The following is a 24,611-nucleotide window of genomic DNA, read 5'->3' as shown; positions in this document are numbered from 1 at the left end:
ACTTTGAGAGCAACACTTGTGGTTCTGTGGAGAGGAATAGTTTGACAAATAAAGTTGAATTCACGTGTGTTGAGTCCAATGAAGTGAGTGAATGTCAGTGTGTGCAATTTACAAAGGGACAGTTAAGATTTGAGTCAAATTTTATCGTTCGCGCATTGCAACTGTCCCTCTTCGGTTGCCGTAATTACTGTGGCGACACAAACAGTTGCTTGTCGCCAGGTAACGCCGTGGTCGCCAAACTTTTCAACTTGCGGTGACTTTTATTAGCGGTATTTCCATAGTTCAAATAGAATAAACGGCAGTATCGTTCAAGCTTTATTCTTCGACGTTTGAAAGAAGGTAAGGATGTGTTAGTATGTCAGACCAGCCATGTTTACATTGGAAATAACGTTAGTTTGTTTAGCTGACAGCGCTCTGCGCACTGTTAGCCGGCTAGCTACAGACTTATTCTAAAACACTCTACGTGATGTTGGAAGTAGCTAACGAGTAAGACCGTAAAGCTGCGTCAGCTATGAGCAAATTACAAATCCCCGAAATCATGGTAAACGTCTGGCAGCCAGCAGAAACTTCCCTCTGTATTTCATATTTAGTGGCTCACTGTCTGAATGCCTTCTCTCTTTCCCCAGTCATGTTGGCTGAGGCTCGGGGGCCTGATCCCTTGGGGTCAGCAGCGCCATGGAAGCCCCCCACCGCTGGGAAGGATATCAAAGTAACTGAAGTTTGAATAGAAACAGCTTGGCATCAGTGATAACTTACGGCTCACTTTCCCCTTGTGACAGATAATTCACTGAACCTGTGTTTCAGATTTGATCAGTTTATATCCCAGAATAAGCAAAAAGGTCCCTGAGCTGCTGCAGTCTATGCCAATGTCTGTCATTTATTACAAAGCTGCCCTTGGCCTTTTAATCTGCCAGTTTTCTACGGGGCGATTTCTGTTGAATGAATAAGAATCAAACGTGTCACAGTTAACATAAGTCTGTTTTGCATGTCCGAAAACAGTTACACATAGTTACACATTAGCTGGCATCTAGTGATGGACACTGTCACTGAATTAAAATTGACCTCATCCCTTATTAACCATCAGTTGTTCTGACATGTGCAAAAAACATTGATTTATGACCGGTTCCATCTTTTCTTACTGGCTTATCTTACAATGTAATGTTAGTGCAAAACTATTGAGCCTGAATTACTGAGTGCTTTTTTGATATGACCATCAGTATGTCTGTTTGAGCTCTGCAATACAGAAGAAATAGTTTATTTTTTTTTCCAGTTTATAAAGACTTTAGGGGCATCTTCTGAAGTTTCTTGAAAAGTAATCTGTGTGTGTGTCTTTTTCCAAAACTGTTCTTCCAGGGGCAACAGGGTGGAATGCACCAGCGACGAGCATCCAGCCAAAGAAGCTGCTTCTTAGGGGTGGAAATGAAGCCAGAGCTGGTCTGGGAGGACTGGGATTTGCAGAGAGAGCTCACCAAGACATTAGTGTTGAAGAATATTCATAGCAAGCTGCAGAAGCTACACGTCAGGTCGTTACAAACACACATAGACACACACACAAACACAAGTTATAGGTCATTGTTTATAATAAAATCCACATGTTGTCATATTTTATCTTTGCCTCCTCACAGGCCTCCGGCATCCAAGTTTTTCACCACCTTGGTTCCCCAGATGATTGTTCTCAGCCCAGGGACCTCTTTCTCAATGCCAGTCACCTTTAGACCACTCCAGAGGGTAACCCATCACAGACCTATACAGAATTGCATCTATTTATACATCTTTTAAGTATTTTGAAAGTATTATGCCATGTGGCTTTCAAACGTGGGCTGAATTGTCTTTTACTAGACAAACAAGTTTGGAGTCTCATCATTGAAAATGCTCAAATACTGTAAGTCTAAGTAATGAGAGTGGATGGGTGAGGGAGACACGACCATTACAACAAGAGGAACAGAGAAAATTCTTTCCTACTATTCTTTTTCATGAATCCTAGTTGAGCAGAGAAAGTTGTGTGAACAGCACCACACAAAGTATATGTGAGTTTAAGAAGATGAAAGCTTGTCATTCATATAATAGTTAAAGAGATTTAAGGTGATCTACCTCTCCTGTTTCATGTCCTCTGTCTGTGTTTGTGTGTCTGTCTGACTGCTTGGGACAGTGTGAGTATGAAGACAGCATTGAGTTTCAAAGTAAAGATGGCAGCTTCCAAGTAAGCCTCCGTGCCATCGTCCCCTGTCATGCGCTGGAGGTGCCTGATTCTGTGCTGCTGCCGCTCTGTGCTGTTCAACACTGCTCACAAACTACTTTCCTGCTCAGAAATGTGAGGTACATATGAGTGTGTTTTAGACTAATGCAGGAAAGTTGTAGGGATGACCAACCTGTGAGTGAATGTGGAAAAGTATTTGTGTTTTCATGTTCTTATGTGTGTTCTGTGTGAAAAACAGATTATGTCAGACTGTTTGCTCTTTCCCCTTTCACTTCACTCTTGTTAATCAATCCCGTCTTTCCTCTCTCCCTTTTCTTTGTCCTCCCTGTTTTTATGCATACTCTTCTTCCAACAGTAAACTCCAGACATGCTTCCAGTGGGAGTGCTCAGCACCGTTCCAGCTCAGCCCTGAGCAAGGTGTGTTGAAGCCTGGCCAGGAGTGTCACATCACGGTGGTCTTCCGGCCACAAGAGGCGCTGGTGCACCAGCAACAGGCCTACTGCAGGTTTGGAGAAGAAGAGGACAAGGTGCAGAGCTGCTGCACTGTGCTGCTGCAGGGACTAGGTACTGTAACTCGTTATAACTGTTATGTTTGTCAACATGCCTTAAACCTATATGGCCAAAAGATTACAGATAGGACCTTCAAGCAAAGCACGTAAGCAACTGATTTTCCCCAGCTGATCTCCACTCTGAGTTTGCATATTGGAGAAAACGTGCATGTTTCATATTTGTTTTAATCACAACTTTATTTCTGATATACTGACAATATGTCTCTGTATTATGGATTGAACCTTATGCCAATGGGGTACATAGTATTTTCATAAATCCGCATGAAAGGAGAAAAGGGTTAACTCAGAACCAATGCTCTCTCACTTGCCTCTGCTGTCCTTTTCAGCTAAGTACCCATGTCTTCAGCTGAGAAATCCAGGTACCAAGGATGAAAAAGAACAGCATGGTCCAGCGCTGCACTTTGGTTCTGTGGCAGTCGGCCAAAGTTTGCAGAAACACTTTGACATTTTCAATCCTTCTCCTGTGAGTGTTAGACAAAGATACAAAAATGCAAATGTACACTCTGAATGGCCTTCTCTCTCAGCTCTGGATTTGCCTCTCTCTTCCAGGTAACGGCGTCTTTCTCTCTTTCACTACTGTCCAGTGGGGTGCATTTGCTGGGGTCAGAGTTCAGCTGTAATGTGACCAGGGGTGAGGTGGCGGCAGGTGGATCACTACGGGCTACAGTCAGCTATACTCCTGCTGTAGTGGATACTGTCTCTGTCGAGTACCTAGCTCTAAAATGTAGAGGAGCACTCAGCGAAACTCTGCTCAAACTCACTGGAAATGGTGTAGGTAAGGGACACAGACAGGCACACACATACACAAAAAATGAATTAGGTACATCGATACAGAATATTTCTTTTTATAACTAGGTCCCAAAGTTTTGTTGTCCTCCTCTGTGGTGGACTTTGGCTGCGTTGAGGAAGGAGGTGCAGTGGTGCAGACAGTGGAGCTGGTTAATTCTTCGCCCGTTGTGGCTGTCTACCAATGGGACCTGGACTGTAGTGGGCACAGCGTGTTCAGCATCCAGCCAGCAAGCGGCGCTGTAGGCCCACATAGCCATACCACTCTGAAGGCCATCTATAGACCCACACAGCCTATTGCACATCACAGGAGAGTGGCATGTCTCATACTGCACAGGGTAGGAGCCAATATGCAGATGCACACACGCTCACAACACAAGCACAAAAATCAAGACTATTCATTCTGTCCGCCTACCTCATCTCCCCTGTAGGACCCCGTGTTCCTTGAGCTGATTGGCACCTGTCACTCAGGACTCCGGCAACCAGCCGTACTGAAACCTGAACACTTGGTTCTGTACAAGCTGAACTGGTACCGCAGACAGGACCCACCAGACCCTCTCAGTCCCATTCAGCAAGATCATCATGCACACTTGGACCAACAGGGAATGCTCTGCCCCCTGGAGGAGGTAAAGTGTCAAATCGAATATAACCCACAGTCTAGGTTTATTATCATCTGTCTAAGTCCTTCTCTGTGTCATTTTCTAGCAGTCACACCAGAACCCAGACAGTGCTGGTGCTGTGTCGAGAACTCCTATGGAGGAATATTACCAGTCCTGCTTGGGGTGCATGGATCCCCTCTCCTCCAGTTCTTTATGGACTTCACATGTATCTGTGGTGCCCAGTGAACTACTGTTCAACCACAAAATGTCCTCCTCTTTGTCCACCTCTTCTCAGTCTGTCGCCATCACCAACCACACCAGGGGGAAACTCAGGTACCCCTGCGCGCCATGGACTGTGGCTCCTCATTATGACGTTACCATAAATCCTATGGCATGTTTTCTATATGAAACTTGACCAAGATATCTGTTTGATTGTTTTTCTTACTCAACTTGGTTTCTGTTGCATGTGATTCTACTCCAGCCTGGTGTGGACTGCTGCCCAAGACTCTCCATTCTCTGTATGTCCCTCATCGTGTGACCTGGCTCCACTGAAGTCCACCTCATTCAGAGTGACCTACGATCCCAAGCAGCTCAATACTCTGCACGCAGCACAACTCGAGTGCTTTGCATACTATAAGGTGACGTTTATAATCGACAGTAAAAATTCCATCACGTCTTCTCTGAATAAATGTCTCAAAAAAACATGCCCTGTGATTTCATACAACACATTTTGCTGCCACTCTGTCCTCTTAATCCCTGCAGGACAATCACCACATACAGGATCGACTGCTGTGTCCACCCTGGTGTGTGACTGTCAGAGTCATAGGCCACTCATTTCAGCCAGGCAAAGAGCATTTCATCCCCTGCTGCTCCCTGAAGCCCCCTCGAGTGGTGAGACACGAGCATGACAAAGAGCACAAATGTCACAGTATATCTTTCTCTCTCTGTCTGTTTATTTGTGTCTCCTCTAGTCTGTCCTTTATCTATAGTGTTATCAATCAATCACTCAATAAATGGCAAAAAATGATGGTATTTAAGCGTAGAAAAAAGTTGAAGGCCTTGTCAAACTAAGACTTTTCCTCTGAAACCACTATAAAGGACATTGTAGCACTGCTATACACTAAGAGTTCTCTCTTTCACTGTAGTATTTTGTTCTTTTGTAGGTGTTTCCAGCCCTTAGTGTTCTTTCCTATCGGACAGCACTCCTCCAGAATTGTGGAGACCTGCCCCTCACTTTCTGTCTGGACCACAGCTCAAACCCCGCCTTGGCAGAATCCGTGTCTGTAGTGCCGAGCTGTGGTTTGATCCAGTCTGGGAATCACCAAATCCTCACCCTGAGAACAATTCCCACAGAGGACAGTCCCAAACAGGGGTTCAGTGTACACCTTCAGCTCAATGCAGCTAAACACACCACGGTACTATATATACAACACAGGAACACAGAGGACAAAAGCATCAGCACTTGCAGGTTTTTCAGTCTGTGCATCCGTGTGCTTTAGGAACTGACAGTAGTCAGCGTGGTGGAAAAGCTGTGTGTGTCTCTGGAAGGAGACGGCAGCCTGTATTTCCACCCAACAGCGGTGGGCTCACGGACGCAGCGCTCCCACCACATCAGGAACCTCAGTCGTCTGCCTCTACGGTTGGTTGGCATTGGGGTTGTTATTCCAGTACTGTATTTCTGACATTTTTCAGTGGGTTGTTTGTAATCTGGATTCATCCCACCATCATCAATCTAGTCTACAGCTGGCTTTCTGTGATTGTCCTTTACGATAGATTCCAGTGGGACATTCCAGAGCCAGACCAGGAGCTTATCTCTGTTGAACCAGATGCTGGTGAACTGCACCCCAATGAGAGCTCAGTGAGAGACTTCAAGAATCATACATACATTTTAAGAGACTGTGCAACACATTCATTAAAACAAATTAAAAACTGATTTACCTGTTTTTTTCCGTTTTGATGTTGCAGGTCCAGATATGGTCCTTCAGCCCGCTGGCAGAAGAAACATACACACTCAAACCTACTCTCACATTCTGGCCAATCCAGACACCTGGATGTAACAAATCACAACTTACCCTTGAAGTGGTGGGAGTGGGATCTAAAGGCTTCATAGAGGTGGGGCTGCTTTTGTGTTTGTGTGATTTTATGTGCATGTATGTATTGGAACTGCATGTCATCTTGAAATACTGAACCAAGCAGTGTGTGCATATTTTTCCTCCCCAGGCAGACAAAGCAGTTCTAGATGTTGGGGACGTTCTGGTTGGAAGCAATCGGTCCATTGAGGTTCCTCTTGTGAACAACAGCCCCTGTCCTGTCTCCTTTTGTCTGTCTGTACAGCAAATCCTTCTGGATGAGGAATCTCTTCATAACCCAGAGACGGTGCCAAGTGGTATTATCTGTTGTGGCTTTATTTGTGGTCGTTTTATATGTGTGCATGCTGCCCATGACTGAAACACATATACAGTAATTGAACTGTGTTGTAGACTAAATATGTCTTGTTTGGTGCTTTTAGCCCTGCAGCTGGACTGCGAGAGTGGAACCATCGCCTCACAATCCACAATGCTTCTGCGATCCACCGTCAGACCCCGCAGACGAGCCGAATACCTGTGGACCATCAGCTACCAGACACTGAATGCCAGCGGTAGACAGAAAACACACACACACACTACAAATCTAAATGTTTTGTGCCGTTTTTTTACGACCTGATGATCACTGCTCTCTCCCTCTCTATATCTGTCGGTCTCTCCCCCCAGGCTTTGTGTCATCCCCTCCCCAAGCAGTGTGTGAAGTGCGAGCTAAGGGCGTGTTTCCCACCCTGCAGGTGATCGATGTGTGCGGTCGTGGCAGTGTTGGCAAACTCAGCAAGGTGCATCTGTGGAAACTCCTCTCATTGGACAGCCTCAACGAGCACCTGCTCTCCAACCCCTCCCCTGCAGAACTCATCTATAAAACCCCCACCAGGCACAGGTTTGGGGTACAACTAAGCAAATCACTACACTCAATTAAACAACTGCTGCCATGAGAAATTGTTTTATATCCGTCTTGAACTACATCCAGTTTTTGATTTCCTTTTGAATGAACTCTTGTATTTACTTTGTCCAGTGGTGATGAATGAGTATGGCGTTGTCTTCACCTCCTGTTTCTAGTCTGCACTCTTGTCCCTCCATCTTCACTAAAGCCATGTTGGATTTCAACTTCAGTGCCGCGCCGCTGAATTCAGACCCCTCAGCGTTTGTGTTGATGTTTCACAACCCTGGCTCCATCCCCGTAGACTGGTGAGTGAAAAGCAGACTGTAGAGAATACAGTCAATCCAGATCAAAGATAACTGCATTCAGCATTAACTTAGAGTATGCAGTGATGTATAACAGACCAGACTACCACACATGATGAACATACAGGTTACACCCCTATGGACTGTGAAGTAGAGCCTGATGGAGAAAAGTTGAATAGACTTTTCATTTGGAAATCTTTGATTTACTGATTTTTGGTCTTATCTTCAATATTAGGGCATTCTTGTTTCCAGAGGACCAACAGATAGAGTTGGAGTACTGGGCTGAGACAGGAGTGTTTAGCAGCACGGAGCTGTGCCAGATGAAGGTCAGACATGTTTTTTCTTTGACTAAAAATGTGAAATAATATTAAATAAAACTATGTGAGTGAAATTTACTGACATTCAGATATTTTAAAATACAGCCTTTTGCACAACTATCTTTATCTCACTGACAGGTTCAGGACAACCATCTGTTCAGCATTTCTCCTCGATCTGGATCTTTACTCCCAGGCCAGCAGAGGGCAGTACACTTCAGCTACAGGTCAGAGATCATTGCACAGGATGCAGCATAGTGTGATAAGTCCGAGACTGTAGATGACAAAAAGAATCTAATCTTTGTCCTTCACAGCCATGAATTTGCTGGGACGGATCGGTTTCCTGTCGTGTTCAAGCTTTCGTATGGCAGAGAGATCTTGGTGAGGCAGAACTCTATAAAAATGACACAAGGCTCTAAATTTGCTTGAGTATACCGGTAGAATCTTCTTTCCTTTGCCATTAATCAAAGCTCTTTCACTTCAATAGGGCTATTTCTTTATTGTCAGTATTTGATGTATGGCTGGAGAAATGCAGGAACTTAAGAAATCACTGAATATGATGAACTCGTTATATCTGGTAGATGTTTTATGTTCACTTGCCTGTGTTGTGGTCCTGTGTGCAGCTGCACTTTCAGGGGGTGACGGTGGAGAGAGACACATCGTATCTCCACTTCTCCTCCAGGCGACATGTCTTCACTGCTGTTGCGATTGGGGACTGTTCTCCTCCGAGGCAGGTGTGTGTTTAATTTCTCTGGAATATCTTCCTTTCTATTAAAAATACCACAGTCACTGCAACCTAAGTTTCTCTAAACTGCTTATCTGTGTGACTTTTTATGTATTTACTTGTCTTGCAGGTGTATGAACTACACAATGGTGGTGCAGTGCCGGTCCATTATGAGGTGGACTCTGCTGCGTTGTCAAAGCTACAGTTCGACAACTTTAACCATCCAGTGCTGTGCTGCCTCAATCCAGCAGGAGAGGTCCTGCCTGGGAAGACGGCCATGCTGGAATGGATCTTCTCTCCACTGGAGGCTAAGATGTACCACGTAAGGGTCGAACCAAACTCTGCCTTCTGGTCCAACTGGTTTGGGCAACTTTTATTGTAGACACCATATTTCTCTCCATTGTATGTGCTTTCTCTGAAGCGTTAGAATCAAACTCATAGCAATTTAGAAATCAAGCTTGAACAGACAGTAAACATCACCAGAAGTAAACAATTTCATGAATCTCCATTAATTTATGCAGAATAAAGACCATAACATTTATACCATCAGCTAGTGATTTAGAGTCTTGTCTCTTTGTGTATCATCAGATGGAAATTCCAATCCACATCCAGGATGGGGACTCCACGCTGGTGAGCTTTGAGGGGTGTGGGTTTAATTCTCCTGCACTGGGTTCAAAAAGCCCTTTTAACCACAGCCATACAAAGGCTCCTGAAGGCTGTGTCCAGAGACGGCCCTTCCCAGGACAAGTGAGGACATTTCTTGTCTTTTGAGTCATGTTTTGATATCAGTTTATTCTGCTGAATACCAGCAGTCTGCTCCTCATAAGCCCTCTTGTCCTTGTGTCTGTGACTGTTTGAAGCTGTGTGCATTCATCTCAAGTGTGTGTGTGTGTGTGTGTGTGTGTTTTCTTGTAGGCAGTATTCCTGTCTGAGGACAGTGTCTCTCTAGGTGACATCCCTGTGGGCTCACGGTCTTCAAGAATCCTCTTCTTGACCAATGTGTCCCACACAGAGACTGTCCACTATACATGGGACAGGCATAACAATGAGCAGGTACAGGAAGGTGTACAATGTAGTCTGTGAATGACGTCGTAAGCATGTGTGGAAATTTCACCAGTCTGAGGAAGAAACAAGCATATCTTCCCTCTTGGTGTGTCTGTCATAGACAGCAGAAATATACCCAGGTTGTATTTCAGTGATTCTCCCATATTTCTCTCCTTTGGTTATTTTGTAAAGATTGACATAAAGATTCTGTGTTCAGGTGGTGCAGATCCATCCAGAGCGAGGCCGTCTGTGTCCAGGGGAGAGTACCATGTGTGTCCTTAGCTTCACTTCTACTGACTACCCCACTTGTTATCAGCTAGATGTCATCTGTCAGGTACTACAACAATATGACAGTGATTTAGCCTCTGGGGGCAACAGCCAATGTTTGGCCAAGACTTCGTATTCCATCTGTCAGTCATTGTTTAAAGTCCGATTAGACTTGAGACGCAAAGATGACATTTTGGCTAATCTCTTTGAACAGACGTCTGCATGCGAATCAGATACATCTCAAAAAACTAATAAAAAGCTTAATCACTGTCAGACAGTAGCTGATGGGCTCTGAGATTTCATTTTGGCCAATTGCCTGTAGTCACTTGCCTACAGGTTCTGCATTCATATGCAGGTTTCTGTTTATAGAGATTACCACAGCAGTACTGGTGTGTATTTAAAGATGCGATAAGTAGCAAGAGACTGGGGAATTTTAAAGAATTCAAAGAATCCTTATTTCTGTGTTTGCAGATTATTGTTTAAAGTTAAACTGTTTTGCTAATTATGGATGATAAGTATCCTCTCCTGTGCTCTCCTGCCCTCTCCAGGTTATTAAGGAAGCTGCACTGGCTCAGTATAATGATGCTTTGAAGCGCTGGGAGGAAGAGAAAGAGAGGCAGAAAGAAGAATTCACCATCACGGACAAAAATCTTACAGAAAGCCCAAGACTTCTGATAGAGAAGGTATTTTCTCAAACTCAAAGTCATACTTTTGATAATGATGTCTTCTTCAGCGTATTCAACCTTTTTTCTTGTCACAGGAACTTGAAGCAGCTCCAGTGAGAAAAGGACCACCACTCAGGAAATACAAGGTGGCTCATTAGCTTTAAATATAAGGCCTCTCGCGTAATCAAATTCATTTATAGACATGCTGTGAAAAAGGCGAACCTTTCAGAGTTTATAAAGCACGGCTCCATTTTGATGGTAAATTGCCTCATTTTCATCCCTCTGCAGACTCTTCCTCCAATCTGTGCCAGTGGTAGCTGTGAAACAGTGGGCGCTGTATGTACCAAGCTAACAAGAGCTGAGCGGCGGGCACAACGAGAAAGAGCAAAAGTATGGAGGTGCCCTGAACCTCCCCAACCCGCTCTGCTGCACCTGGGGGTTACAGCACACTCCCATGGCCTTCTGGAGTACTTCACACACTTCCCTGACCAGTTCAATAAGCACTACAGGTAAAATATTCTTTTACAGCTCACAGACACAAAGACAGACTGAACTCTGATGCACACATTTAATGTAAGAATGTCCAGAAGAGCCTGATGTCTTTTCTATACATAGCAGCAGAAACATTTTGCACCTGTGCTGTCTTCCTAAGATGCCTCCAGTCAGTCAAACCCGAGCAACCTGAACCCCCGTCTTCAAGCTCATCCCTCTCTGCTGGGCTGCCTTCACTGACACATGGCCCTGAGAGAGACATCACCATGCACATACTCACATCTCTGCTCAGGTAACACTTACACAGACACCCAGATACCCGCAGTAAACACTTACATCCACCCTGACATATGCACTGGAGTGAATTTACTTGTTTGATATTGGATGGAATTTTAGCTTAAATGGAGATGGTTGGCTTCACACTTAGGTCAAGAGGATTGTAGCAAGAACATAGTGTACATGTAGGTGTATTTATGAGTCTTTCTCTCTTTCCAGGGGCATACTTGATGATCCAGCCTTTACCCAGTCTGTGATTACTTCAGCATCCAGGCCCGTCACCTACCAGCTTCGAGATACTAGTCCGTCTCACAGCTCTTCATTTCCATCTTCCCTCCCTCCTCCTCCTCGCTGTCCCACATCTCCCCAGCCTGCACCTCAGCCTCAGGCTCTGTTGAGTGGGACAATGGCTGGGCAAAGGAAACAGCACAGCTCAGTGGACAGTGAGGGGACTGCAGGATGTTCTGGAAACAGGCCCCACACAGAGCACACACTCCTCACTGAGCGTGTGCCTGCTGACATGTGTGAGGATGTTTTGCTGAACACCCTCCAGAACCTGATGATGGAAGCCGTCAGAGGGGAGCTTCTCCTCACAGCGTACCCCCGCACTGTTATCTTACCACCTGTTTCCACCAGGTGAGGGCAGACACACATTGTACACACACGCAAACTCTAGCACTGTCACCTCTTTCCTCAGAAATGAAATATTACACCAGAACATTGACATATTGTGTATTCCATTAGAACCAGGAGGACGCCCGGAGTCATGGCTGGGGAGGAGAGGGACAATTTGAAAAACAGAAAGGAACCAGCAGGGACTTAAGCGTCGCCATCCACAAAACGCCCCTAAGGTCTGTCTTCCTCTGCTGTTTTCATTAAAATCCTACTTATCTCTCCCGTGTTCACCTTGCCCTGACAGCTCTCCTGTACTCACTCAGTGCCGTCCGTCGTCTTCTCTCCTCCGTTCCAGCTGCTTTACCGATTCTTTGCAGCCTCTTTCATCGCAGGCTCCCCCCATAAATATTTCATAAGTAATGTCCCAGTTGTATGATGACATTAGCAAATGTTTTCCGCATTAATAAAAGAAATTCCAGCTTATTAGAGTCCTACATTTTGACACTCCAAAAACTTTATCAGTTGATTGGTTTGAATGGAACGTTAATGGGAAACATCCCATCCCACTGTGGCAATGATTTGAAATTACCCACAGCTTACTTGACCATGATGTACTGAATACTAGAATTTCTTTCATACTGCATTAATGTGACATTTAGCAAGACTGTTAGATGACTTCTGAGGCAGTGTTACACTACATGTAAAACTGACAGGATTAAACATTTTGTATATTTAAATTTTGACTTTGACTTCATTCTTCAACAGCATTGCAAGCAACCATTTACAGAAAATTTGGATTTTACTTTTTGCATATCAGGTTTAGTGCTGCGTGTCAGTCTGATCAAATTAACAGCAGCAACAACAAATAACAGTATGGATAATGGTGCAGTATAACATCTTTACAGCTGTTATTTCACTGACTGTTCAGTGTAAATCTATTCAGTGTTTTTTCACATCAGATCTCTCTGAAATTAATTAGATCCTGCTCATTTTTAGAAATATGTTCTATCAACAGTTTTGAAGAATCAACCACCAGTCCAGAGCATAATGTCAGGGCATTTATGGCATATATTCAAACATCAAATAAAAGTATATTCCACGCATTTTCCAGTCACATTTGTGCATTTAATTTTGAATTTGAACATCTTGTAGAATGAATGAGGTCAGTCTTTTTCCCCACCTTAAACAGAGCAAAGAAAAAAGACAGAAGCCACAACACCGTCACTCAATTTTTATATACTTCATATTGAAGTCAATCTCATATATATGCACCATCATGTCGACTGCACACAATAAATTAACAGCAGAATACAATAGGCAGTGTTATTTTATTTTTTTTAAATATACTTCCCATTAGTCCCTGAACTCTGTTAAAATAGTGCTAAATTCAGGTCATACGTTGCAAATATATCATATGTACTCACACAAATGGCCAGAGGATCAGTGGTTCAGCTGTTAAGACCCTTTTTTCTTTAGCAGCTGCATTTTTCAAAAGAATGTGATTTTATTCAACTTCATTTATATTTAAAATCTTCTCACAGAAACACGACTGCATCCAATCCTTCCATTCCATTAATGCGCAGGTTTGATATTGATGTTACACGATTATCTTGAAACAATCCATCTTTCTTACTTTCTTACTAGTGCTGAAAACAAGGCACGTTCAGTCATTAAATGATGAAAAACAAAGGGAAGATGGGAGCAAACAAAAATTGCACAATTTTTTTTCAAAATTATTTTACAGTAACTTCAGTTAAATTTTAAGTTAGCAGTGTTTAAATGCTCGAGCAATGTTTTATTCTGCCTTGTTTCCAGACAGTAAGGTTAGTATTCTCATAGGATTTGCCCGTGCTGCGGCTGAATATCACAGTCCATTTTCTGCCATGCTTCGTATCTTCTTCATATTGTACCTTTCAAGTGTGCATCACTGGAGGCTTGGTTGGCTTAAAGTCACTGAGGAGTCTTTGGTTGAACTTGTACTCAACTTGCTGGGCGACTACGATCTGTGACTGAACTTGAAGATGGTGGGAAAGATCTTGCTGTGAAGATACTGGACCTGTTCCTCCTGCGTTCGCAGCTTCTCAAATTCAAAGTAAGGGATCTGGAAGAGAAACAGAGCAGAGATCTTCTACTTTTCCTTGGCTGTGAGTAAAACTCTGATGTTTCTTATAATGGAGCTTGTTAAAAAAAAAACAAAAAACACCACGCCAACAAATATAAATTCATGTAGATGATACATGTTGGAGCTGCATATTAGCAAAGCTGCAGTTTATAAATGCAATGATCTACGTAACAATGATGAAGTTCACAAGCTTTGACGATGTCTTTGCAGAAATTATTATTTTGGCTAACAACTGTCAAGCGTACCTGGACCACCTCGTAGCCCATCCTGCGGAGGTGTCTCCTTTTAGTGGCTTCCTTCCCCAGCAGGTGTTGTGTGTTCCTGCAGAAACGGTTTTGGCCATCCAAACACAGTACCAACCTGCACATGGAGGAGACACGAAGGAGAACGTTTCAATTAGTCAAAGAATAGGTGCTAAATGTCATGCAGCTCACCCGCAACACATGTGAGTCCTTACCTTCTGTGAGTGTGCTCCCACTGAGACAGAGGCAGAACATACCCGTTCTCATCCAGGCATATTTCCACATCTGAAAGAAGAAAACAGCATGATACCAGTGAGTGCAGCAGGGGCATCAAGGTGCAATAAAACGTGGAGTTTAGGTTAGAAACTGACTAGATGAGCCACACTGATGATTCTCTGAAAGGTGATACTGATGTGGACTTCAACCTTTGGCGCATTAAATTGATATCTCCCTGTTTTAATCACATATTCCTGTATACTGGTTTGCTTTTTACTTACCTATAGTGTATCCACTGTGAGTGCGGATCCTGGTGGAGTAAAACTTTCCCCCCAGCAGCTGCACAAGCGGCTCTCTGACCCATTTGTACAAGAGACTCTCCATCGGTGTCTCAAAGGCCTCGTCCACAGACGAAAACGTCTTCACATGGAGGAAGTGGGGCAGCCGGGGACCCTGACGACAGAGACATTAAGGAGAATTCATTACTGTTATTTTTCTACCAGCAAAATGAAAAGACATTGCTATACGTTTAATTTAACTGCGCATGTACTATACCCACTCTGTAACTTCAAAACCTGTGAAGACGTGATGCTCACCCAGTAGTAATTGCACTCTAATGAACTGGAGAGATGGAGCTGTGTCAGCTGTCCCAGTGCATTCCTGTCCAACGGCTCCCCCTGTGCTGCAGGACACACAAGGACAGCTTACATCATGGACACTGCAGGCATATTACATACACTGACATGTTGTACATCCAACATACAACAGCTTCTGTACGACAGCTTTTTTTTCTGTAACAGCAAAAACTACTTCAAATAATAGGAAATCTTTTATTTACAGCTTGATATGCCTCTGTATGAAGTCTACTTTTATGATTCCAATAATGCTAGTAGTAATATTATGAGTCCTTTCTGAAGCAGGAAGTACAGGAGCACCTGACAAATGGACAGTGTGTCAGACTTTCTCGGCCCTCTGCGTACCTTGCAGCCTCTGTAGGAAGTACGGGCTGAAGACTTTGGACATGTAGTTGAGAGGGAAACGCTCCAGGTGGATGCAGGCGTGCAACACCTCAATCAGGGAGCGAGGCTGGAACTGGGAAAACCTTGCTGACAAGATACTCTCCAGCTTCTTAAACATCTGGCTGGAGCACTGAGGAGAAAAGGAGAGATTTATTAGGACAGTTTATTTTCACGACATGCTGCTTTTAAGTGTAAGGGAGCACACTGTGGTGTTGGACTGTCCAGTCCAATAATTATTTCAGCTATTCCATTATTATTCACTTTGGCTTGCAAATGCATCCGTAGCTCTGTTTGATTTCTGTGCATTTTGACATCGTAGACAGTGCTAACCTGTGGCAGGTAGTTGAGTCTCCCCATGGCAACAATCTGTTTGGCGATCTGAGGGGTGGTGTGCGTCTCAGCATGGCTCACGAAGTTCTCAGCCACAGCCTCAAAGATCGGCTCTGAGCGGCACCTCATTTGCAGACAGTACTCCATGACGGTGCTGATCAGCTCCGGATCACTATTTCCCAGCCTCCCTGACACACACAGAACAGAACTTCAGCAATTTATCTTACGTTTTTAGATTTAAGTTCATTTCTGCTACCAAGTGGCACAAATATCAGTGACTAAAAGCTGACAATGCATGCAGAATAAATTCTATTTGGACTTAAATGGACAAGTTTGCCTGAGCCCAGCTGAGGAACATAAACCACACCTGGTAGGTGTTTCTCCATAGCAGCCAGGAGCGCTCCATCATGGTTTCCCAGGATCATCAGTGCAGACAGCACCTTAATGACTTCATGGTCACTGAAGGCCTTAAAGACCCGTGATGCTCTGTGACTCAGCCTGAGCACCAGAGGAATGGCCTGAGAAACAAATATCAGTTAATAACCTCTGATAATACTTAACATAATGACAGAGTCATACCATTTCCTTTGTTTTGATCTAAACTCATCAGTGTAAAGAATAACATGCAAAACAAAGACAGCGCAGAGCCTTAAACATTTACGGGTGAGGAGCTGAGAAGTGGCTTTTCTCCTTACCGGCCTCTGCTGTAACTTCACCAGGACCTGCAGGATATCGCAGACCTGACCAGCTTTCAGCCGGTGGACCAGCCTCTGAGTGTGCCTGTGCAAAGTGGACAGCATGAGTGTCTGCTGCTGGCTGGCAGGATTGTAACACAGAGCCAGCAGGGAGTAGACTCTGTCTGTCTCGCTGGGAGAGACCGCATCCTCCTCTACAGCAACACCTATAGAGTTCAGGACCTCCATCACCGTGGCTGACTGGCGGCCTTCCAGGGCGTACGCCACCTCACCCAGGTGGCAGAGCTGTGTCACCCCGGTGTCCCTGTTGGAGAGCACCTGCAGGCACTCATTTATCAGCCTGCAGACGAGAGGGCTGTGGGGGTCCAAGCCAAATTCAACACATGCTCCGAGTAAAATGGCCAATCCTTCTGCTCTGTCACTGCTGGGTAGGTCTGCCAGCCTGGAGCACAGCTCACGGACCCCCTCCCCTTCAAACACAGACGGGATATTTACTTGTGCAGCTGTGTTGCTCGGTGGTTTGGCGTAGGGACGGTATGGAGAGAGGTGCGTAGCGGGTCTGGCAGCTGCTTTAGGTGGCACACGTCTGCCTAACTGATACGCGGTCAGTTCATCCTCTCTTTCCCCTGGAATGAGCACCGGGCTGGGCGGAGGGGTCGCGCTCACCTGCTGGACCACCGCCGTGTTTACGTGCGTGCCATGAAAGGTACGCGCGCTCGTTACGCACGGCTGCGCAACAACAGTTCTGCTGGCAAACTCCACATTGGAGCATCTGCTCACCGGACTGCACAGAGCCAGCCGATTTAGAGGAAAACAAGCTGAGGTGTGCTGACACGCCGCTCTGACAGACGATGAGATGCAGACGATGGACTTCATTGTTGTCTCAATGATGGAACAGCTGTGTCCTGTCCCACGACAGAAGATGGACATGAAAAGTCACCGTCAGTGCATTTAAATGCTTTTAAACACAGTGTTAAGTTCAGTCACAGTTACGTCAACAGGCGAGAGAAGCAAAGAGAGAGACGGCAGACTTTAACTCTCTGGAAAGATAAGTGTCAACTTAGAAAGAGCAGATTTATACTTATGTTTTACGCTTAGTTAGAAACGAGCTTTAGTGAAAATCTTAGTGAAATCTCTGCGTTTATCAACCCTGAAGATTCAGCGCTGAAGTCGACTTACCTTCAGCCACACAGGAGTATCATGAAAGGGGCTGCGACATGTTACGGAACTCTCCTCCAGCGTTTGGTAATAGGTTGTGTAAGGATCCATGTGTTTACATGTGCTGCCACCCTGTGGCCAAACAGTATACTGCAGGCTGGCTCTGTGTTATATACTCATGTGCTTTATGATTGGCCGATCCGTGCTGCATCTGATTGGTTTAAATCAAGTGGTGGGAGGGTGTGGAGGTGGGCTGCGAGGAGCACTAAATCGTTAAAATCCTGATTTAATTACTTCTAAAAGTGAATTAATGTCGTGTAATAACGTCTGTAAAATGCTTGACTTCAGGGATGTAAATCTGTCGGGGAAATACAGAAAACATGAATTAATTGACGTAAACGTGATCAGTGTAAGACTGGAATCAGCCTATAAAATATCCGTCATGTGTTTGGTGATTTCCTTTCTTTCTGTTGATGGTTAACAAATTACACAAATACTTTAGAGTTCAGTTACTGTAAAAAACACTAATAAGCACATTTTGTGTTGCCAGGTGGTGAAAAACCCTCTGATGATCCTTTCTATCCGGTAATAATGATACACTCGGGTTGGTAATCTATGAATAAGTACTCGTGGGTTTCACAGTTTCAAATAAACCACTAGTTTCTCCAAAATAAAGCCATCTATCAGAGGGTCTTCCTCATGAATGAAGGAGGAATTTTCCACAATCTGGCAAACCAAACGTTGTTCTTAATGATAGCTTGGAACTGAACTATGAAGCATTAGAAAATGAAAAACAAAACACAGTAAAAAGAAAAGGGCACAAGTTTGATTTAAATAAAATGTTCAGTTTGTTAATTATATTTTCATTGACACGAAGGCTTTTATATTTAATGCTTTCATGTTGTTTGCATGTGCAGTCACTTGTATTGGTCTTATTTCCGTTATAGTGCGAATCATAATTAATTTAACAGGCATTACTAACTTCAGCATCATCGTCCTGGTTTTATGGGCAGTGTCTAGCAAAAACAGTTTTTAACAATTACCACAAGATGGTGCTATATGCAAACAAACTGAGCTGCCTCACAGGTCACATTAATCCAAGTCACAGCTGAGCTCCATGTTATCCACATTCAGTCATTTGTTTTTGTCAAATAAATGACAGAAATGTTAATCAGTGATCGCACAGCTTTTGCTCTGATACGCACTGTGTCTGTAATCAGATCACACGCAGAGTTTGTTTTTATTAATCAACGCTTGCATAACTCGTGCTTTGCTTGAAAAACTTTGCTAATTCTTCTTGCGTTAATTGCTGAGGAGGTGCACGTGTCGATATGTCTGCGATCGAGCTCACATCCATGCATTAAAGACACGAAGCCCTCCTTCAAACAGAGGTTCCTGAAACATTAAAAGGATGGATCTTTGTGATGAGTATAGAATCTGATATTGGAATTTAAGAAGGTCAATACTGGAATGTGCTCCCGTCAGAAAAGCTGTATGTGTGTGCTGAGTGCTCTGTGTTTGTGTGTGCCTGTGTGTGGCTGGTGAGACACAGCGTAGTGAATGGAGGCTGATCCAAAAGTCATCTGCACCCCATATCTCCAAGACAATCTGTGTGTGTGTGTGTGTGTGTGTGTGTGTGTGTTAACCATCTGGTTGGTTCTCTCTCTATCTCTCTCTTTGCAACACCACAAGCCCTCTGGACACGAGTTGGCCACAGAAGAAAGAGTACAAAGACCCGCAGCTTTCAAATGGAGAGCATGGCGGACAAGATAAGATCTGTTATAATAAAGTTACTGTTCTGCCGGTAATGCGGATGAATCACACTGAATAGTCACTCTGGCTGTGTGTCTCTGTATGTTGTGAGAGGGATGTGGAAGAGTGAGCAAAAATTATGTAAATTTTCATTGCTGGAGAAAATACATTTGCGTTGCTTTAATGAATCTCACTACACCTACTGTGTGACTCAGCGTGTTGTGACAGATGTGCACATTTGAATTCGGATTAAAAACACTGGACATGCACAAAAAAAATTATAAAGACAAAAACAATGTTGATGTGTGAATCCCTCAAAAGTGTTGGAAACTCATAATGTGCTATTAACATGGTGGAAAAACATGCTGGTACGCACATCTGTGTATGTACACACAAACACACAGTGTATGGGAATAACATCACACCACGCTTTAGCCAAATCTAATCTAATAATCAAAAGTTCAGCTGTGATGTTATCATTACTCACAAATGGATGTGACGCATTTGGAGAACATGTCTACTCTGCCCCTGTCTTGCCTGAGTTATTGCTGCTATTGGATTAAAAATAACACAGTCCAAATGGTTAACTTTACTGGGAAATTAGGAAAGTCTGCTGGTTCATTCCATCGATGCTCAAGCGTTTTGAAACAGGACAGAAGACGTTAAATTGGTTCTCTTGTGCCGTGACACCGGCGGATCATGTTAAGCTTTGGTTCAAATCTTAAAAAGATGAAAACGTGTGATCAGTAAAGGGGTTGTTAGGTTTTCACACAGTCAGCATTTGTCAAGCTCCCAACAGCTCTGACTCTCTTCAGTAAGGCTTATTAGCCGCTGATGTCACAACCTGTAAAAACACTGAGTGTGTGACAGCCTAGTGCCATCTTGCAGCTGTTCTTAATATTTTGTACACCCAAACAAATTAAGCACATTATTTAGATGTTGTGTAAGAAGTTTCAGATCCCGCACTTAAGTAAAAGTAGCAATACCACAATTTAAAAATACTCCATTGCAAGTAAAAATCCTGCACTCAAAATTTAACTCATGTAAAAGTATTATCAGCAAAATGCACTTAAAGCCCTACACACTTATCCTCAGGAAGTCCTTGCAGACCTCTGGCCAATCTAGAGTCCTTCCACCTTTGGACTGTGGAAGGAAACCGGATCAGGAAAGACCACAGAAAAACTGATGATGGGCTTTGAATGTACACCTTAAGGTTTTGCCTTGAAAACAGAATCTCCACATTCAGTCTCTAATGTCAGTGTCAGTGTCAGTGTAGGATGCCTTATTTGCAGCGCGCATTGTTTGCATCAATGTTTGCTAGATTGCAGTTCTCCTTACCTGCCTTTACTGGCACATGACTGCATTTCTTGGTGCGTAGCTGCCACCTGTAGCGGAACGGCATGAATCCACCGGTACAATGTGTATAATGCGTCACCCATGCGATCGTGCACGTGCATCCTCGTGTACCTGCACAACAACAAACAAAACGGGTCCAGTCTTACAAACAGAGGCACAAACAGGGCACATTTAATCTACAAAGAACCAGTAACTATAGCTATTAAACAAATAAGGAGTAAAAAGTGACATTTTCAGTTATTTTTTCTGTATGTTTGAGTTATATTTTAACATAAAAGTACTCAAGAAAGTACCTCAAAGTTGGACTTACATTGCACCACTGCCGCTGGGCACAATTAACTATTAAGTCTATCAAAGCTATAAAATGCAAAAAAGGCTCAAGCACTTTACTGTAGCTTGAATTTATCTTGTAAATTTATAATGTCAACAAAGAATGTAAAAGTGTTTCCAGTCTTGTGTTTTGAATTTGCCTTTTTCGTTTTAGTTCTGCCTTTAAAGCAATGCAATAATCTTCTGAAGGGAGCTTACAAGAAATGCATTTCTAAAAGCATAGACTGCACAAAACCTTGCCAGACTTATCGTGCAGTTGTGTGTTTTCTCCTCAAACTCTCTGCCTGTGTACAAACGTGGCACTGCAGGAGATTCTGACAGCGTTCGCTTCAACAATTCAAATTCCTCTGGCAATTCAAGTGATGTAAGTTAGACGTTGCGGAGAACACATCTGTACCTGCTTCATCAGAACCTTCGAGTTAAACTCATCGCCTCTCTGCAGAATTACACTTTATTCTTCCATATAACTGGTCAGCTGCTTGAGTCCAAGCGTCTGCAGATTGTTATGATCCAAATAATGTGTGTCCAACTATAATAGGGTCACTGAGATGACTCGGGGCCAACCCTATGAGAGACATAAAGCAGGATATATCTGAGTCACACCAAATTATGTAGCTTTTGTTGACAGATTGCAGCCATTGTCAGTGAGAGGCAGTTGCCTGGAACAGGGTTTACTTTCATTACTTGCTGTAACAAGACCATCATTTTGCATAACCTCAGTTCCTTCCTCTCCGAAAACAAACTTTCTGCTTGTGGACATGTAAAATCATGTGGCAGCGGGAGGTATCAATATTTTTATACTACAGCCTCTCACACTTTCAGTGCGTGTGTGTGTATGTGTGTGTGTGTGTGTGTGTGTGTGTGTGTGTGTGTGTGTGTGTGTGTGTGTGTGTGTGCCAGTTATGAAGGAATTTCATGAACATGCCTTTCTCTCCTGGGGATTCCAGGGATGACTGTGGTTTGTTTTAAAAAGGTTAGGGCCGTCATGTGTTTCTGATTTAGATCTAATTCAAGTTGTCATATAAAATATTAGCTCCGATGGGATTTCTACTCATTTTCGATCATAACCACCCGGGAATGTGTTTCGTGGACTTTACGGAGTGGGCGAGGCATTTTTCTGTGGAAACAAAAGGGCACACGTGTGGCACAGAGAAAGAGAGAAAGGAAAGGAGTAGGAGGGTGAAAGAGAATCACATCCAGAGATAGGTGGTGCATTCTGGCAGACAGTAGGAATCCATTTCACGCCCAGATGAAAGCAGTGTGAGAGGGGGAATGTGTGTGTGTAGCTTGTGTATGATAGGTGTGGCAGGACAGGGGTTAGGCCTGTTAGCTTTTCCTGGGTGGAGGAGGGAGGGAGGGAACACTTCATAACCCCGACCAATGCTCTTTCAGTTCAATCAGTGACAGACCCGAGGGGAAACCACAAGTTATTGCAACCGATTGTTTATTCAGTGTTTTTTCTGTGCAGATATGCCTTCTCATACCAGAACTGTCCAATGCAGTGTAACACAGTTTAGAGTAAAACGCGATATTCCAGTACAGTATGTCAGCTGTGACACCGTGTGTGACACAGTTGATTAGACAGAGTTCTGTTATGCTGGACGATACGGTACCAGGGTAAAGATAGTTTAGCTCTAGATTCACTGTGATTTGCAGGAGTCCATGCTAGCAGCTCAGTGAGGCTGTGCTCAGTGGTACTTTGAGCTAAGGCTAGCAAGGCAACATGCTAACAATGACACCGCTTAGCATTGCATTGCTTGCATTGTCCATCTTAGGTTTGCACATTAGCATGCTAACATCAGCTAATTAGCATTGAATGCAAAGTATAGTTGGGACTATAATGGAATGGCATTGATATTTTAGTAGTAAATTAAAGTAATGGAATAGAAATTTTGGCCTGATGATGGCACAAGAAGACAATTCAGGGGATCATGAAAATTATTAAGAGGGGGACATGAATGTCTGCACCAAATTTCATTGCAATCCATCCAAAAGTTTTCAAGACGTTTTACTCAAAAGCAAAAGTGTTACGGAGGCGCTGGAGGTAAAGTCAGGGGATCGCCAAAGCTATCACTGGTTTTTGCCTTTATCGAACAAAAATTGATAAGCTTCCCAGACTGGAAACACCTTTTTCTAATAAGTTCTGATGCAAACATTTAACTCATGTGACTGATCAGCTTTTTCTGCTCATAGAGAAGAAGAAGAAGAAGAAGAAGAAGAAGAAGAAGAAGAAGAAGAGGAAGAAGCTGTTTCCACTGATTAAATCGCCTTGCCTTCACCTTCCTCACATTAATTCATGAAACACACAGAAATATCATATTTCCATTGTGCTTTCTTCATCTTTTTTCACCAGTAGAGGTTTGACATGTTATTTTGTTGCGGCATCTTGGTACAGTTTTCCGACTGAAGAATTAGCGCCACCTACTGCTTATAATTTCCATCTCATCTAAAATGATACGATGATAGTGGATTCAAACAAGCATTCATTTGCACTGTCTTATGCAAAATTTGCAGTACATTTGGATGGAAACTCAGCTACTGGGATCATGAATCCATCCAACAGTCGTTGAAATATTTCACTCTGGACCACGCTGTGCTGTGAGATCAAGTCTTTTACTTTTGACGCGCCACAAGTAAATCCCTTTCACCCCTGACATTCTTCTATTATGCTCTAATGCACAGTATCATACAATATATTTCATCCCTGTCATTCTGCAAAATATCTTACAAAACAAAAACAATGTTATAAGTTCAATGTAATGACTGAAAAATGCACTGCTGGCAGCTCCTCGTGAAGCTCCTGTATCTATCAGGGCGTTCTCCTTTACAACGCTGAACTAAGTCCCTACAGATGTATTATACATGCTGGAAGGACAAGTCACATGTCTCCACTCTGAGCTGTGTGATGACGGTGAAACAGTCAGGGAATAAACAACTAAGGCGACTGTAGTTGACCACAGAGCTGTTTAAGGTCAACATGGCGTCATGGGAAGGGAGGGAACGAGGGGAGAGAGATTACGGTTAAACCAGAGAAGTCTGGTTCCAGCTCCTGTGTTGGCTTGCATCTGTCCCGCTCAAGTGTCTTTGAGCAGAACGCCGATTGGCTTGCTCTGAGAGTTGTTGCTAACAGGCAGAGAGGAGCGCGAGAAGCACTTAAACGACCACAGTGAGGGTTTTAGTCCGTTAACCACAAATCGATTACACTTTTCTGCAAAGCATACCGTGCGTTTTTCGACTGATTTATTTTACTGAGTAGGCAGTTAACTGGTTTCCAGTTAATTTCTATGAAACCTTAAATTAAAACTGGCTTGGAATTGATAATTTACCGCAATAAGTTTATTCTATGTCTGACTCACTTTGTAATTGTGTGCAATCTAGACTCTTTTGAAAAATCCATCATTTGGTGCATTGATGGAAACTCCGACATTTGAGAATCAGCTGCAGAATATCAACGCTATTCATGCAAAACCTATGTGTGCATTGTTTGTCTTTTATTTACCGACCACACAGCTCCTACAGCGGGTGAAATGCTTTTAATGTCAGTCTGCTGAAAGCCTTCCATACTTCTTTTATT

General features: G+C 43.5%; 2 protein-coding genes across 2 annotated transcripts; one reads left to right on the top strand and one right to left on the bottom strand.

Annotated features, from left to right (window-relative positions):
• The first annotated feature begins 224 nt into the window (after positions 1 to 224).
• On the top strand, positions 225 to 12,554 carry cfap65 (cilia and flagella associated protein 65). Its single transcript, XM_076747491.1, has 35 exons — positions 225 to 339; positions 627 to 709; positions 1,354 to 1,523; positions 1,626 to 1,728; positions 2,150 to 2,316; positions 2,553 to 2,761; positions 3,093 to 3,229; positions 3,316 to 3,541; positions 3,622 to 3,890; positions 3,984 to 4,178; positions 4,258 to 4,484; positions 4,633 to 4,789; positions 4,914 to 5,042; positions 5,315 to 5,566; positions 5,651 to 5,790; positions 5,925 to 6,009; positions 6,117 to 6,263; positions 6,372 to 6,537; positions 6,661 to 6,789; positions 6,902 to 7,115; positions 7,295 to 7,423; positions 7,656 to 7,746; positions 7,876 to 7,961; positions 8,049 to 8,115; positions 8,358 to 8,468; positions 8,589 to 8,780; positions 9,047 to 9,205; positions 9,374 to 9,511; positions 9,720 to 9,836; positions 10,318 to 10,452; positions 10,530 to 10,580; positions 10,723 to 10,943; positions 11,087 to 11,218; positions 11,422 to 11,838; positions 11,947 to 12,554. Exons 2-35 carry the CDS (start codon positions 629 to 631, stop codon positions 12,023 to 12,025), a joined length of 5,328 nt encoding a protein of 1,775 aa, XP_076603606.1. The 5' UTR covers positions 225 to 339; positions 627 to 628; the 3' UTR covers positions 12,026 to 12,554.
• Positions 12,555 to 12,863: 309 nt separating this feature from the next.
• On the bottom strand, positions 12,864 to 17,743 carry LOC143330741 (FAST kinase domain-containing protein 3, mitochondrial-like). Its single transcript, XM_076747492.1, has 10 exons — positions 17,621 to 17,743; positions 16,442 to 17,346; positions 16,114 to 16,264; positions 15,747 to 15,934; positions 15,378 to 15,546; positions 14,994 to 15,079; positions 14,679 to 14,850; positions 14,397 to 14,466; positions 14,185 to 14,299; positions 12,864 to 13,918 (listed from the first exon to the last, which is right to left on the bottom strand). The coding sequence occupies exons 2-10, from the start codon at positions 17,315 to 17,317 to the stop codon at positions 13,814 to 13,816; spliced, it is 1,932 nt and encodes a 643-aa protein (XP_076603607.1). The 5' UTR covers positions 17,318 to 17,346; positions 17,621 to 17,743; the 3' UTR covers positions 12,864 to 13,813.
• Positions 17,744 to 24,611: the final 6,868 nt, after the last annotated feature.

This window comes from Chaetodon auriga, chromosome 13 (assembly GCF_051107435.1).
Source record: "Chaetodon auriga isolate fChaAug3 chromosome 13, fChaAug3.hap1, whole genome shotgun sequence".
In the NCBI taxonomy this organism is placed as follows: domain Eukaryota; kingdom Metazoa; phylum Chordata; class Actinopteri; order Chaetodontiformes; family Chaetodontidae; genus Chaetodon; species Chaetodon auriga.
Note: the sequence above shows the minus strand (reverse complement) of the source record. Positions and strands in the feature narration are given on the sequence as shown.

Excerpts from the sequence above, each read along its gene's own strand:
- cfap65 (XM_076747491.1), top strand. The coding sequence starts at position 629 with ATGTTGGCTGAGGCTCGGGGGCCTGATCCCTTGGGGTCAGCAGCGCCA. Across the intron at positions 2,762-3,092 it reads TGTGCTGCTGCAGGGACTAG|CTAAGTACCCATGTCTTCAG; the intron begins GTACTGTAACTC and ends TGTCCTTTTCAG. Across the intron at positions 10,581-10,722 it reads CACCACTCAGGAAATACAAG|ACTCTTCCTCCAATCTGTGC; the intron begins GTGGCTCATTAG and ends ATCCCTCTGCAG.
- LOC143330741 (XM_076747492.1), bottom strand. The coding sequence starts at position 17,317 with ATGAAGTCCATCGTCTGCATCTCATCGTCTGTCAGAGCGGCGTGTCAG. Across the intron at positions 15,935-16,113 it reads TATGGAGAAACACCTACCAG|GGAGGCTGGGAAATAGTGAT; the intron begins GTGTGGTTTATG and ends TGTGTGTGTCAG. Across the intron at positions 15,547-15,746 it reads GACTCAACTACCTGCCACAG|TGCTCCAGCCAGATGTTTAA; the intron begins GTTAGCACTGTC and ends TTTTCTCCTCAG.